The 15,404-nt window shown below is 39.3% G+C and overlaps 1 protein-coding gene across 1 annotated transcript in view; it reads left to right on the top strand.

Moving 5' to 3' along the window:
• The window catches only part of LOC117346314 (vomeronasal type-2 receptor 26-like), a 43,890-nt gene that overhangs the window by 16,148 nt on the left and 12,338 nt on the right, over positions 1-15,404 (top strand). Inside the window, exon 5 of the mRNA XM_033915712.1 lies at positions 13,037-13,264. Coding sequence (XP_033771603.1) covers positions 13,037-13,264 — 228 coding nt within the window. The remainder of the gene's footprint in view (positions 1-13,036; positions 13,265-15,404) is intronic.

The following is a 15,404-nucleotide window of genomic DNA, read 5'->3' as shown; positions in this document are numbered from 1 at the left end:
TAAAAATGGGATTAGAGTAAATATGGGTATTTAGGGTATTAAAGAATGGATTGACTGCAGGAGAGTTTAGAGTTGATTGTTTGGTAAGAATTAGAGAGAGGGAAAAATGAGTATGTTATTGCCTGTGGGGAGGTTTTTTTTTCTTTACTCAGTTAATATGTGTGTTTCGAAGATTTCAGTCGTGTTAGGGGAGGGGAGGGAGGGGGAAGGGAATAAGGGGGGATGGGGAAAGATGGGAGGGAGGGGAAATTCATATACTGGTTTAAGGAAAAAGAAAATATGTATATTTTATGTTTGAGAGGGATATGTTTGTATATTATATTTTATTTGTAAAATGGGTTTTAAAATTTTTTCTTTGAACGTAAATGGCCTCAATCACCCAATAAAAAGGAAAAAGTATTGGCATATATTAAACAACAAAATATAGATATTTGTTTTCTGCAAGAGACACATTTGTCTGGAATAGAGTCTATGAAGCTATCAGGTAATTGGATAAAACAATGTTTATATGCACCAGCGATAAAAAAGAAGGCAGGAGTAGCAATATTGATTAATAAAAAATGTCCAGCAACATTTAATATGGTTAAGGCAGATCCTCAAGGAAGGTGGTTACTTGTTGACATGAGCATGGGCAATAATACAGTGGCGTTACTAAATATATATGCCCCTAATTCGAATCAAAGTGAATTCTTTAAATCTCTACAACAATTAGTTTTACCTCTGGCTACTACTAATATAGTGGTGGCTGGGGATTTCAATGCTGTTATAGATCCAATAATGGATAAAAAGCCTAGTAGAATTATGAAATCAATGGGATTAGATAATTTGGTACAAGCATGTAATTTAAAAGATATATGGCGTATTCTTCATTTTAATGATCGGGAATTTACATTTTGTTCACATGTTCATCAATCGTTTTCAAGAATTGATTATATTTTTGTTTCAGATCAGATTGTACAGCAAGTTGTAAAAGCTGACATAGAACCAATAGTAATATCTGACCATGGTGGTGTGTGGATAGAAGTTAACTTAATAGATCAAGATAATTCCAAACCTGTATGGAGGTTTGATAATACTTTGCTTGCTGATTCTAAATTTTGCACAGAATTTCAGATCAAAATGAATGAATATTTCAGACTTAATGATCTAGAGGAAATATCGATTGGAATATTATGGGATGCTTTCAAAGCAACTATGAGAGGACAAATTATATCATATTCTGCGTATAAAAAGAAACAGATAAGAAAGCAATTTGCAAATTTGGAAAAAGAAATTAAAAATTTGGAATTAAAATTGGTTAATAAATGGGAACAGGAGATATTTCAAATATTGTTAAAAAAATGTGAATATAATGAAATTTCCTCTGGGTTAGTAAGGAAAGATATTTTTGCTCAGCAAACGGTGTATTATGGTAGTGCAAATAAGGCTGGAAGATTATTGGCAAATTATTTAAAAGAAAAGAAAAGAGAAAATAGGCATAATTAAGGATGAGTTAGGAAATTCTCATTCTCAAATTGGAAATATATTAAAACAATTTTTAAAATATTATAAGTCACTGTATTCTTCTGAGTCTTATTTAGATAAAGAGAAAGATGGGTTGGATTTTTTGAGTTTAGTTGAAGGTCCTAAGGTTCCTGATCATATAAAAGGAAGTTTAGATAAACCTATATCATTAAAAGAGTTACAAATGGCATTGAAATCCCTTAGAGTTGGGACCGCTCCAGGTGGAGATGGATTTACAGTAGAGTTTTATAAAGAATTTCAAATTTCCCTTTTACCATATTTATTAAAACTATATCAGGATCAACTGAATAAAGGTTGTATATCAGGCACTATGGCAGAATCTTTAACTATTGTTTTGCCAAAGCCAAATAAAGATCCAACATTGGTGTCAAATTACAGGCCTATATCTTTAATAAATGTAGATGGTAAATTATTAGCTAAGATTTTAGCATTAAGATTGGCTAAAATTCTTCCGCATATAATAGGAATAAATCAAACTGGATTTGTTGCTCAAAGAAACTCTTCTAATAATTCTAGACTGGCATTTCAGATGTATTATTTAACAAAACAAATTAATGATCCGGCTTTTTCAATATCACTAGATGCTGAGAAGGCTTTTGATCGTGTAGAATGGAATTTCATGTATCAAGCTATGGAGTGGTTTGGTATTGGATCCGGATTTATACAAATGATTCAAGCACTGTATAGCTCCCCAACTGCTCGTTTATACATAAATAATAATTTTTCAGATGCTTTTAAATTGCAGAGGGGAGTTAGACAGGGTTGTCCATTATCTCCTTTGCTCTTTGATATAGTTCTTGAACCCTTAACATAAGAACATAAGAACATAAGAACTGCCATCTCCGGATCAGACCTTCGGTCCATCAAGTCCGGCGATCCGCACACGCGGAGGCCCCGCCAGGTGTACACCTGGCGTAATTTATAGTCCACCATATCTTTATATGCCTCTCTTAAGGAGATATGCATCTAGTTTGCTCTAGAAGCCTAGGACGGTCGATTCCGCAATAATCTCCTCTGGGAGGGCATTCCAGGTGTCAACCACTCTTTGAGTGAAGCAGAACTTCCTGACATTAGTCCTGAACCTGTCCCCCCTTAGCTTCATTACATGTCCTCTAGTCCGTGTCAAATTGGACAGTGTAAATAATTTTCTCTGCTCTATTTTGTCGATTCCTTTCAGTATTTTGAAGGTCTCGATCATATCCCCACGCAGTCTCCTTTTCTCAAGGGAGAACAATCCTAGTGTTATAAGTCTATCCTCATATTCCAGTCTCTCCATACCCTTCACCAGTTTTGTTGCTCGTCTCTGCACCCTCTCCAGCAGTTTTATATCCTTCTTTAGGTAGGGCGACCAATGTTGGACGCAGTATTCCAAGTGTGGTCTGACCATTGCCCTATAAAGCGGCATTATAACTTTCTCCGATCTACTCGAGATTCCTTTCTTTATCATGCCCAACATTCTATTTGCCTTTTTTGCCGCTGCCGCGCATTGTGCCGACGGCTTCAGGGTCCTATCTATCAGTACACCCAGGTCCTTTTCTTGTTCACTCTTCCCCAGAGTTGCACCTGACATTGTATACTCGTATTCCTTATTTTTATTGCCTAAATGCATTACCTTGCATTTCTCCACATTGAACTTCATCTGCCATTTCTCCGCCCATGTTTCTAACCGACACAAGTCACTCTGGAGTTCCTCTCTATCCCCCTGCGATCTGATTGCCCGGCATAGTTTTGTATCGTCTGCAAACTTGATGATCTCACTGGATGTTCCTTCCTCCAGGTCATTGATATAAATATTAAAAAGGATCGGCCCAAGTACCGAGCCCTGGGGTACACCACTAGTCACTTTCTCCCAGTCGGAGAACTTCCCATTTATGCCCACTCTCTGCTTTCGGTTTTCCAGCCATTTGCCTATCCATCTTTGTATATCTCCCTCTATGCCATGGCTTTGTAGTTTCCTGAGAAGTCTTTCATGTGGAACTTTGTCGAACGCTTTCTGGAAGTCCAAGTATATTATGTCCACAGGCTTCCCACTATCAATTTGCTCGTTTACGGTCTCAAAAAATTGGAGTAAATTCGTCAAACATGATTTCCCTTTCCTGAATCCATGTTGACTGGGTTTCATCAAGTCGTGTGCGTCCAAGTGCCGGACTATGCTATCCTTGATCAGTGCTTCAACCATCTTGCCGGGGACCGACGTAAGACTCACAGGCCTATAGTTGCCCGGTTCCCCTCTTGATCCTTTTTTGAAAATTGGCGTGACGTTCGCTATCCTCCAGTCGTCCGGTATCTGTCCAGTTCTGATTGTCAGGTTTGCAAGTTTGTGCAATAACTCTCCGATTTCAACCTTCAATTCCTTTAAGACTCTCGGGTGAATTCCATACGGTCCAGGGGATTTGTCACTTTTAAGTTTGTCGATCTGATAGTATATCTGGTCTAAGTCCACTTCAACTGTGGTGAGGCTGTCTTCTATTTCTCCTGGAAACACTTTCTCTGCTTCAGGTATTGTTGAGGTGTCTTCCTTCGTAAAGACAGACGCAAAGAAGGAATTTAGTTTGTCTGCGATTTGTTTATCTTCCTTGATGTACCCTTTTCTTCCCTGGTCGTCCAGGGGTCCCACTGCCTCTTTTGCAGGTTTTTTCCCTTTCACGTATCTAAAGAAGGGCTTGAAGTTTTTGGCCTCCTGGGCTATTTTTTCCTCATAATCCTGTTTGGCATCCCTCACCGCCTTGTGACATTTCTTCTGATCATCTTTATGTTTGTTCCAGGCTTCGGTTGTCTTTATGCATTTCCATTTTTTGAAAGAGTCCTTCTTTTATTTTATGGCTTCCTTCACCTGTATGGTAAGCCATGCCGGTTCTCTTTTGCTCTTTGTTCTCCGATCTTTGGAAATCCTCGGAATGTAGAGATCTTGTGCTTCAGTGATAGTATTTTTCAGTAGGGACCATGCCTGATCTACCGTTTCAAGTTTGTCCACCATCTTCTCTAGTCGTTTTTCTACCATGGCCCTCATGCGATCGTATTTACCCTTTTTAAAGTTTAAGGTGGTGGTTAAGGTTTTGGCATGTTTCCCTTTCCCGATGTCAAGTTTAAAGTTGATTACATCGTGATCACTCGTTCCCAGTGGAACCACGACTTCCACTTCTGTTATCGGTCCCGTGAGGCCATTTAGGACCAAGTCCAAGGTGGCGTTGCCTCTTGTCGGCTCTTTTACCATTTGTTCCAGGAAGCAATCCCCTAGCACCTCCAGGAACTTGGCCTCCTTGCCGCAGTTGGAGGTTGCTAGTTTCCAGTCTATCCCTGGGAAATTGAAGTCTCCCAATATAATTTCATTGCCCGTCTTGCATTCTTGTTTGATTTCCTCCATCATTTCTGAGTCAGTTTCCTCCGCCTGTCCTGGGGGACGATAGTAAAGGCCAATTTTCGTATCTGCACCATATTGACCAGGAATTTTGATCCAGAGTGACTCAAGCTTCTCTTTCATTTCTGTTGTAACCATTTCAACAGAATCTATTCCCTCCTTAACATATAGAGCAATACCTCCACCTTTCTGCCCTACTCGATCTCTTCTATACAGTTTGTATCCCTGTAGTACTGTGTCCCATTTGTTTTCTTCATTCCACCATGTTTCTGTTATGCCAATGATATCCAATATGTCATGTCTCGCTATTGTCTCTAGTTCCCCCATTTTGTTACCTAGACTTCTAGCATTCGTATACATACATCTAAGTTCCCTTTGTGTTACCTTTTTGGACCTTCTACTCTTGGCCGTCCCTATAGTTTCAATTACGGTATCCTTTACTGCTCCTGTGTTATCACCCTTGTTTGCTGTGTGGTCGTCCTCTCCTGTGTCTGAGTTGTCCCTTCCTGCTTTTTCTCCCTTATTGGCTGTGAGGTCGTCTTCTCTTGTGTAGGAGTAGTAGTCCTTGGCTTCTTCGTCGGGGCATCCTGCTATCCGTGCCATCGACCGGTGGTCGACTGTCGGCTTTCCCCTATCTTTCAGTTTAAAGCCTTCTCGATTGCCTTCTTCATGTTGCCTGCCAAAACTCGTGCTCCTTCCTTGTTGAGGTGTAGTCCGTCCCTTCTGTAGTACTTGCTTTTTCCCCAGAACGCCGTCCAGTTGCGCACGAAGTCGAAGCCTTCTTCTTCGCACCATCGTCTCATTCAGGCGTTGATTACTTGCAATTCCCCTTGTCTCTTTCCATCTGCTCTTGGTACTGGGAGGATCTCAGAGAAGGCCACCCTCACCTCCCTGATCTTCAGTTGTCTTCCGAGTGAGCGGAGCTGGCCCTTCAGCTCTTCCCTGTCATACTTCCGCCCGCTCACATCATTTGTTCCCACGTGGATAAGCACAGCGGTGTCCTCTCCCCCTGCGCCATCTATGATCCTGGAGATCCTGTTGGTCACATCCTTCACTCTTGCTCCAGGCAGACAGATGACAACTCTGTCCTCTCTTCCTCCTGCGGTGTGGCTGTCCACATGTCGTATAATGGAGTCGCCTACGATGATCCCCATCTTCTTTATTCGGGAGTTCCTTGGGGGGCGTAGGTCCACGTCCTTGGAATAGGGCCAGTCTTCTTCCTCCTTGTTGTTAGCTATTCGACAGGCAAAGGACATAGAGGGTATTCCATGTGCTGGAGTGGAATATAAAGTATCCGCTTATGCAGATGATATATTGCTTCATTTGAGAAATCCGGAAACAACAATTCCATGTTTACTGGAGGTAATAGATACATTTGGAAAATTCTCAGGATACAAAATAAATTGGACTAAATCAGAAATATTACCTTTAAATGTGCATTGTACAAAAGGTATACTTGATTCTTTCCCTTTTATTTGGAAAGAAGATGGTATGAAGTACTTAGGTATTTGGTTGAATAAAACACTCGAAGAGACAATGAGAATAAATGAAAAATTTTTATTACAAAAAGTAACAGAGTTGTGTGAGCAATGGGATCCTTTACAATTGTCATGGTGGGGAAGAGTTCAAACTGTTAAAATGATGATTTAAGCCTATAGTTTGCTATCAATTGGGAATGATACCAGTGTTTTTTCAGGGGTCTTTCTATAAAAAATTAAATAGTATTCTGGTTAAATTTATTTGGCTGGGTAAAATTGCAAGAGTGGCTCTAGTGTCTTTGCAAAGACCAATTGAGGAGGGTGGGGTAAATTTTCCCAATTTTTATAGGTATCATCAGGCCTATATCATGCGCCAAGGTATGTATTGAGTCCTCCCAGAGCTTTTGGAACAACTACCAGAATGGTTACGAGTGGAGAGATCACTTATCTTTCCACTTAGGCTTGATCTTCTGCTTGGTATAAAAGTGCCTAGAATACGTAAAGACAATAGAATATTAATGGATACTTGGAAAACATTACGATTTGTAGACAAATTAACTACTGATTCTATTTTAAAATCGAAACAACAGACTATTTGGGTAAACTCCAAGATACAAATAGGCGGGTTTAAGATTTTCTGGAAGGATTGGATTAAAGCAGGCATAAGATCATTAACGGAAGTAATTGATAATGGTAAGCTGCTTGATTTTTCACAATTGCAGCATAAATATGGTCTGAATAAAAAACAAAGTTATAAGTGGTTGCAATTGAAGCAGGCTATTCAGGTGGGGTTCCCTGAATGGAAATCTTTAAATGATCATTACAGCTTAGAATTCTTATGTTTCCAGGCAGATTTTCTGGGACACCAGGCCGCAAAGTGGTATAAAATTATATCTAATTATTTGAATAAGAAACCAAAAAATGGATTAAGAGATATTTGGAGCATTGAGATTAAGCATCAGATTAATGCATCTCAATGGCCACGTATTTGGTCTTGGAGAATTAAAGGTACGATGTCGGCATCTATTAGGCAAACATGGTTCTTTTTGTTGCATAGAGCATTCTGGATCCCTACTAGATTACAAAAATTAGATTGCTCTAAGTCTAATAGATGCTGGCATTGTAAAATTGAAGTTGGAACTTTAGACCATCTTTTATTTTATTGTCCATGTATTCAGGCATTTTGGATATCAATTTGGGATCAAGTTAATATATTGATGGAGAATCATGTAGCATTATCCTACGACACAGTGGTTTTTGGAATGTGTATGAGGGCCAAAAGTCAGATATCTGCAGCAAACAACAAATTATTGATGATTCTTACTGGAGTGGGAATTCAGCAAATAATGACTAATTGGAAAGACTGTTCTAGACTGAATTGTAGTTTTTGGTGGAACTCAGTTTGTCAATTGTATAAGTTGAAAAGATTTCATGCAGTACAGAGGGGATATTTTAAAAGGTTTAAGGAGGTGTGGAGGCCATTAATTGAATATTATAATGATTAAGGTTTATTCTTTTTCCTTAGGGGATAATTTGTAAAAATGAGGGGGAGGGGGGGTGGGGGGATAGGATAATCTAATTAAACAGTGGTATATTTTAACTGATTAATGAATATAAGAAACATGATATATAGGTATGAGAAGAAAAGAAAAGGGGGTAAATTTATTAGAAATATGTTGTTATGAAATATTAGGGAATATATGTAATATGATGAGAAATATTTGTTGTGCATTAATTTATATAATAAAATGAACATGGAGTTTGAGGAAGAAAGGGTGGAGGGAGGGATAAGATAATGTAAGATTACTTGTATTATGAAAGAGGGATGTCTAAGTATGTATATGTTTGGATAGAATATTTTGTTGATATAGGAGGGGATGGGAGGTGGGTGGAGGGAATTAAAACATGTATAATAATATTGTTTAAGAATGACAAGTGAGTTATGTGAATTACTTGTAATAATATTGTACACTTGTTGAAAGAAATAAAAAGGAATAAAGATGAAAAAAAAAAAAAATTCTAATTAATTTGTAACATCTTTTAACCATTGTAAACCGCATAGAACTTCACGGTCCTGTAGTATATAAAATGTTATTATTATTTTATCCAAAACTGGATCTTGGTTAGTTCATGAGTTCTTTAGTCCATGATCATCGAGTCAGAGAGGCTTCAAACTGAGAGTTGCACAACAGTCTAGCACATGAAAATCACAGTTTCTTAAACACAATGGGCAGGCCTCTCTGTCCTCATGATGGTCCTGTTGTTCAATTCATAAAGCATTCAGCTCATCACAAGACTGTGTTTCGCCACCTGGCGTCTTCAGGAGCTGTGTTTGTAAGACTCACCAATATCACAACTTCACCTACAATACAAAATAATTCACATACATTCCCTTACATTCATACTAAAACCTCAACAAAATCTTTAAAACACCTTTCACCTACAAGTAAACTAAGCAGACTCGAGCAGGAGTCCCGGGTTCGTCACAAGCTGGAATCAGCTGACAAGCAGGAAACACACCGTCTACCAGGAAATCAAACTACCACACTTCCTCTCCATAAACCTTATATCCCTGTTCAAACAACTCCCGTTCCAGTTATAACAACTTCCAGTCCACTTCTTTGTTGAATACAACCATATTCAGCCCCCATTCCTGTTATAACAGATTCCATTCCACTTCTTTGTTGAGTCCATAAGGCTCAACTGTATTCCACTCATAAATTAATCTCTGTTCCCTTCTAAGCAGTACCTCAGATATATTACCACCACCTGGAAAATACACTTGAATCAAAAACACAACCACATATCCTCTACCTTATGAACATTTGTTTGCCAATGTGAAACAAGCGGGGTATCCTCCTTACCCAATCTGAGATTACTAAGATGTTGAGCCACCCTAAATTTGATCTTTCATCACGTTTGCCCCCATTTATCACACGGGCAAACTATACTATACACAACTTGCTTAGTGTCACAGTCCATGTGTGCTCTTAAGAAAATTTCACGAGCACTCCCAGGGACCACAACCCTGTCAGCTGAATGCTTTATGAATTGAAGAACAGGACCATCATGAGGACAGAGAGGCCTGTCAATTGTGTTTAAGAAACTGTGATTTTCATGTGCTAGACTGTTGTGCAACTCTCAGTTTGAAGCCTCTCGGACTAGATGATCATGGACTAATGAACTCATGAACTAGTCAAGATCCAGTTATGGATGAAAGTAATCACAATGAATGTAGTATGTGTGTGAAAGTTGGGAAGTGAGTGTGAGTGATGGGGATTAGGTTCACTGACTAAATTATTCTGATATTCTGGATTTCCTAGCGTGCCAACTCACAAACACAACACTAAAAAACTCTCTAAACTGCCTGCTCTGCTACATAACACCAGGAAACTGGACCACAGTGAAGCCCGAATTTGAAAACTTCATCTATCAAAACTCACTAACAGCTGACTACAACCTCATACTAGGAGACCTAAACCTACACCTAGAAGATCAAACCTCCACACCAGCAAACAACTGTCTATCCTTCCTCAATGCATTATCCTTCAAGATCCTAAACCCACAAACCACTCATGAAAAAGGTCATCAACTGGACATTGCAGCATTCATGACTCACCAACCAACCAATCAAGAAATCCAAACTCCTAACGGAACATGGTCCCCATCACTATGGTCAGACCACTACATCTTTAACTTCAACATCAACTGGACCAAAACCAAACACACACCTCAAACAAAAAAAACCACATATACCTCACGCAAACATATCGACCCAACCATCTTCTGGTCAAAGGTAGACGAAACCATCCAAGACTGCGACCCAAAAAATTTCATCTCCCACTGGAAAAATGTATCCGCCAACATACTTGATAATCTGGCACCCCTACATACCAAAACCAGAATCAGAAGGAAATCAGACCAATGGTTTGATAATGAATTACTCCAACTCAAAAGACAGTGTAGAAGATTAGAAAGAAAATGGAGAAAAAAGAATCAAGAACAAACAAAAACCGACTGGAAAAAAATCAACAAACAATACAAAAATCTACTAAAAGACAAGAGGAAAAGTTACTATACCAAGCTCATAGGCACAGAAACACAAGATTCCAAAAAAATCTTCCAAATACTAAAAGAATTAACAGACACCAAACCATACACTACCACCACCAACACACCTCCACCATCACCCACCATCTTAGCAGAACATTTCAAGAATAAAATCACCAACACCAGAGCCACACTCATACTCAACCCATCCAACCAAAATCCAATCACAATCCACCCCACAGGAAAAGAAGCAATCGCAGCAGACAGAACTTGGTCTCAATTCCCAAACATAAAATGGCCAGAATTTAACAAATTATACAAAAAATACAGCCATGCCTCCTGTGACCTCAACCATTGCCCCCCATATCTCCTTACCACCTCTAGTATAAAGTTCCGCACCATAATTCTACAATGGATCCAATTCACGCTCACAGAGGGCACATTCCCGGACAACCTCAGCGAAATTGTCATCACCCCAATCCAAAAAGACCCAAAGGCACCACAAAACCTCCCTTCCAACTATAGACCTATAGCCTCAATTCCGCTATATGTCAAAATAACAGAAGGCCTAGTAGCCAAACTCCTCACCAATTACATAGAGGACCACAACCTACTACACCCCATGCAATCAGGATTCAGAACAAATTTCAGCACAGAGACATTACTAGGCTCCCTCATGGATACCGTCAGACAACAACTTAGTATAGGGAAAAAAATGCTACTCATACAACTGGACCTATCGGCAGCATTCGACCTAGTAGACCACAACATCCTTCTACAGATACTAGATGCAATAGGCATCTCAGACAAAGTATACTCCTGGTTCAAAGGATTCCTAAAACTCAGAACCTACAGTGTAAAATCAAACAAAGAAAAATCAGAATCCTGGTCAAACCCATGCGGTGTACCACAAGGATCTCCACTGTCCCCCACCCTCTTCAATCTATACACTGCCTCTCTAGGAACCCATCTGGATAATCTAGGCATAACATCCTATAGCTATGCAGATGACATCACCATCCTCATCCCATACGATCATTCCAAACATACCATGACAGAGGAACTTCACCACACACTGGAAGCAGTCACAACCTGGATGGAAAATCACAAACTTAAACTCAACCAAGACAAAACCAAATTCATCCTCCTAGAAAACGACAGGATCCAAACCACAACCATCCTAGACATAAACGCAACCAAATATCCCATCCAAACAACCATAAAACTACTAGGCATGACCATAGACAGATGCTGCACAATGCAGCCACAAATAAACAAAACAACTCAAAAATCATTCGCAATCATGAGAAACCTGAGACAAGTCCGAAAATTCTTTGAATGCACACAATTCCTACTTATAGTACAATCACTAGTACTAGGAATACTGGACTACTGTAACATTCTCTTCCTCCCATGTCCGGCGACTACGATAAGACAACTCCAAACAATCCAAAATACAGCCTTAAGACTCGTCTATTCATTGAAAAAACACGACCACATCACTGAAGCCTACATCAACTCACACTGGCTCCCAATCCAAGAAAGAATCCAATTTAAATTTTACTGCATATTATTTAAAACACTACACGGAGACAGCCCATCATACCTGAATAATCGCCTCATCCAAGCAACCAGCACCAGACACAGAAAAACGCACTCCCCATTCATACCCCCCCATCCAAAGAAGTGAAAAGAACAAAACAACATGACGGCCTCCTAGCCACACAAGCTGCAAGACTGGATAACCAAATCTCCAACCTTCTGATGACCACCCCAGACTATAAGACGTTCAGAAAAGAAATAAAAACCACACTTTTCAAGAAATTCCTAAAACAGAAATAACAACACAACCACTAAAAGCCCTCAAGATCTTCATATTACCTCTCTAGCTATGCTCTACAATTCATATAATTCTGTTCATTCTGTAACGCTGTAATTCTTTATTCATTGTAATTCTGTCCTTAAACTAACCTTTTGTAATCCGCCTTGAACCGCAAGGTAATGGCGGAATAGAAATCCCTGATGTAATGTAATGTAATGTAATGTAATGTAATGTAATATTTATTAATAAATTAAGGGCTCCTTTTACTGAGGTGTGCTAGCGGTTTTAGTGCATGGTTAGTGCGTGCTACAATATCACATGCACTAAACACTAATGCCTCCATAGAGATTGCGTTAGTATTTTTTGTTTAGCACATGGTTTTCACGCGCTAATCTTTAGCATGTGCTAAAAACACTAGCGCACCTTAGTAAAAGGTAAGTTGTAAAAGTACTGTAATGAAATGAACTGTGGCAGATTAGATTAAAATTGAATTGTTTGTATTAAATATTTAATCGCTGGTTTTCAGAATTTGAGTTATCCAATAGGCAACTATTTAATTAACTGAAACACCCCCCCCCCCCCCCAAGCTTACGCTTTAGGTTAATTCCACTGAATATTTGGGGATAGCAGCCGTTGCTAAACAGTTAAATAATTTTGAATTTCAGATCCTAAGTGTCATTGTATTTATAAATTTGTCATGTAATTGAACATTAGACTTGCAGATTAAAAATGTTCATAAATATATAAATAAAAGGAAAACTGGCTATTCAGGACATTTTTGAAAATGTGTGCTTTTTTCTTTAGCTTCATCGTTATCTGAGGAATGTGCACTTTAAGAACGTGATGGGTGAAGAGATCTTTTTTGATAACAATGGAGACTTTCCCATGGACTACAGCATTATTAATCTGATCTTCCTCCCCGAGGAGAAACTGAAATATAAAATTGTTGGAAGTTACAAACCTTCTGCTCCCCTTGGGGAGGATTTCACAATCAATGAAAAAGAGATAGGGTGGGAAGCTGCTTTTACCCAGGTGAGAGAGATGTAACATTTTGTAATATAAAAACAAACATAAAGCAACACCACAGCAGAAGATTCACAAGATCCAATACAGCACAAATGACAACAGATCACACAATTTCTATTGCCAACTTTTAATTCATTATCCCCCTTTTTTCCAAAAGCTGACAGTTTGGGCTGGCACAGTAAATTTTCTGATGTTCATAGGAATTGAATGGAAATCGGTGCATTTTCCACATGGCACTCAGCTCTGCGGCTTTGTAAAAGGGAGTCTATGCCAAAATAACACAAAGCATGTCCACACAAGTGCTGTGTCATGGGCTATAACCACAACTGATAAAATAAAACAATTTGTTAGAAGAAATAGTATATAAATTAAGACACATATAAAAAGACAATTATAACACTATTAAACATTCTAGAATACAACATTCTAGAATATATGAAAAATTAATAAAAACTAGATTCATATAAAAAAGTGTATAAACCAGCCAGTATAGAGAAAACATATAAACATAATTTCTATTTAGATGCTCATAATTACAAAAACCAAACTCAGTTTAAATTATGATCTGCCCAGAAATTCAGTATCACATCACTAACACAAACTAGACAGGCAACACCCAACACCATAAAGTAAGCTTGCAATATAAGGGCCAGTGACGCCAAACTGAAATCCAACCTAACCTAAATTATTTCAATTAGATTAAATGGTGTGGTAATTGAAGTTAATTGAATAATTATTTAGAAAAATAAAATTAAAATTTAGGCACAGAATTCCATGTGTTGCCATAATTAAACCCAAATATTTAATGCTGGGCCATTTTCAGCAACCAATATTGAATATGTGGGGCAGCCAACCACTAAAATATTAACCGGTTATACTAGCAGTCAAAGATAGGACAGCTATTTATGTGATTCTTTTAGAACATTAACCTGTGTTAAATATTAATGCCTAACCAGATAAATTGTAGAATATGTCCAATTAGGCACTTTCTTCCATTGAATATTACAGCTTCAGCCATGTCTTTTTTTTTTTTTTCAAGATGGCGCCAGGTTAGGTTGTATGTGGTGGTGCCTCTTTCCTTCCTCTGTTTTATTTCGCATCCTATCTCTATTTTTCACATCTTTTTGCTGCCGCCGCTGCTGAACATTAAAAAAAAACCCCAAAAAAACGGCTTGGAGATTTAAGCCCGTAGCGAACTTATGCTCCGGGCTCTAACGTGTGCGTGCCGGCTTCTCTTCTCTTCCCTCCGAAACCGGAAGTTATGTTCGGGGGAGGGGAGGGGAGCAGGGAAGCCAGCACGCACATGTTGAGAGCCCTGAAGCAAGCGTTCGCTAAGGGCTAATGCGGGAGACAGGTTATTGAAGCATTTATTCTTCTTCCTGCCGGGTCCTGCCTACTTTCTGTTTCCGCGAAGGCAGGACCCGGCAGCATTTCCCCAATAGGTCCATCGCGATCTTGGGCCAATCAGCCTTCCTTTCCCCGACGGCAGAATTGACGTCGGGGAGAGGAATGCTGGTCGGCCGAAGAAGGGACAGCTTGGGGCATCATCGGCTTTCGGGCCTGTTATTGGTGGCGGTTTGGGTCCTGGTCCCCGATGGCAGTGGCTTGGGGGAGGGCAGGGAGAAAGAAAGAAAAAGGGCAGGCAGGGAGAAAGAAGGAAAGAAGAGAAACAGAAAAAAAAGAAAGGGAGGCAGAGAGAAAGAAAGGGCAGGGAGAGAGGAAGGACAAGTTGGGGGAGGGAAGGAGGTCTGGAGGAGAGGAAGCATACAGGCTAAAAGAAGGGAAGAAAGATTGGATGCACAGTCAGAAGAAGAAAGTGCAACCAAAGACTCATGAAATCACCAGACAAGGTAGGGAAAATGATTTTATTTTAAATTTAGTGATCAAAATGTGTCTGAATTTATATCTTCTGTCTATATTTTACACTAAGGTCCCCTTTTACTAAACCGCAATAGAGATTTTTAGCGCAGGGAGCCTATGAGCGTCGAGAGCAGCGCTGGGCATTCAGCGCAGCTCCCTGCGCTCTAAAAACTGCTATCGTGGTTTAGTAAAAAGGGAGGGGGGTATATTTGTCTATTTTTGTATGGTTGTTACTGAGGTGATAGTGCATAGAATCATCTGCTTTGACCTCTTTGAAAAACCCTGG

This window comes from Geotrypetes seraphini, chromosome 12 (assembly GCF_902459505.1).
Source record: "Geotrypetes seraphini chromosome 12, aGeoSer1.1, whole genome shotgun sequence".
Taxonomy (NCBI): domain Eukaryota; kingdom Metazoa; phylum Chordata; class Amphibia; order Gymnophiona; family Dermophiidae; genus Geotrypetes; species Geotrypetes seraphini.
Note: the sequence above shows the minus strand (reverse complement) of the source record. Positions and strands in the feature narration are given on the sequence as shown.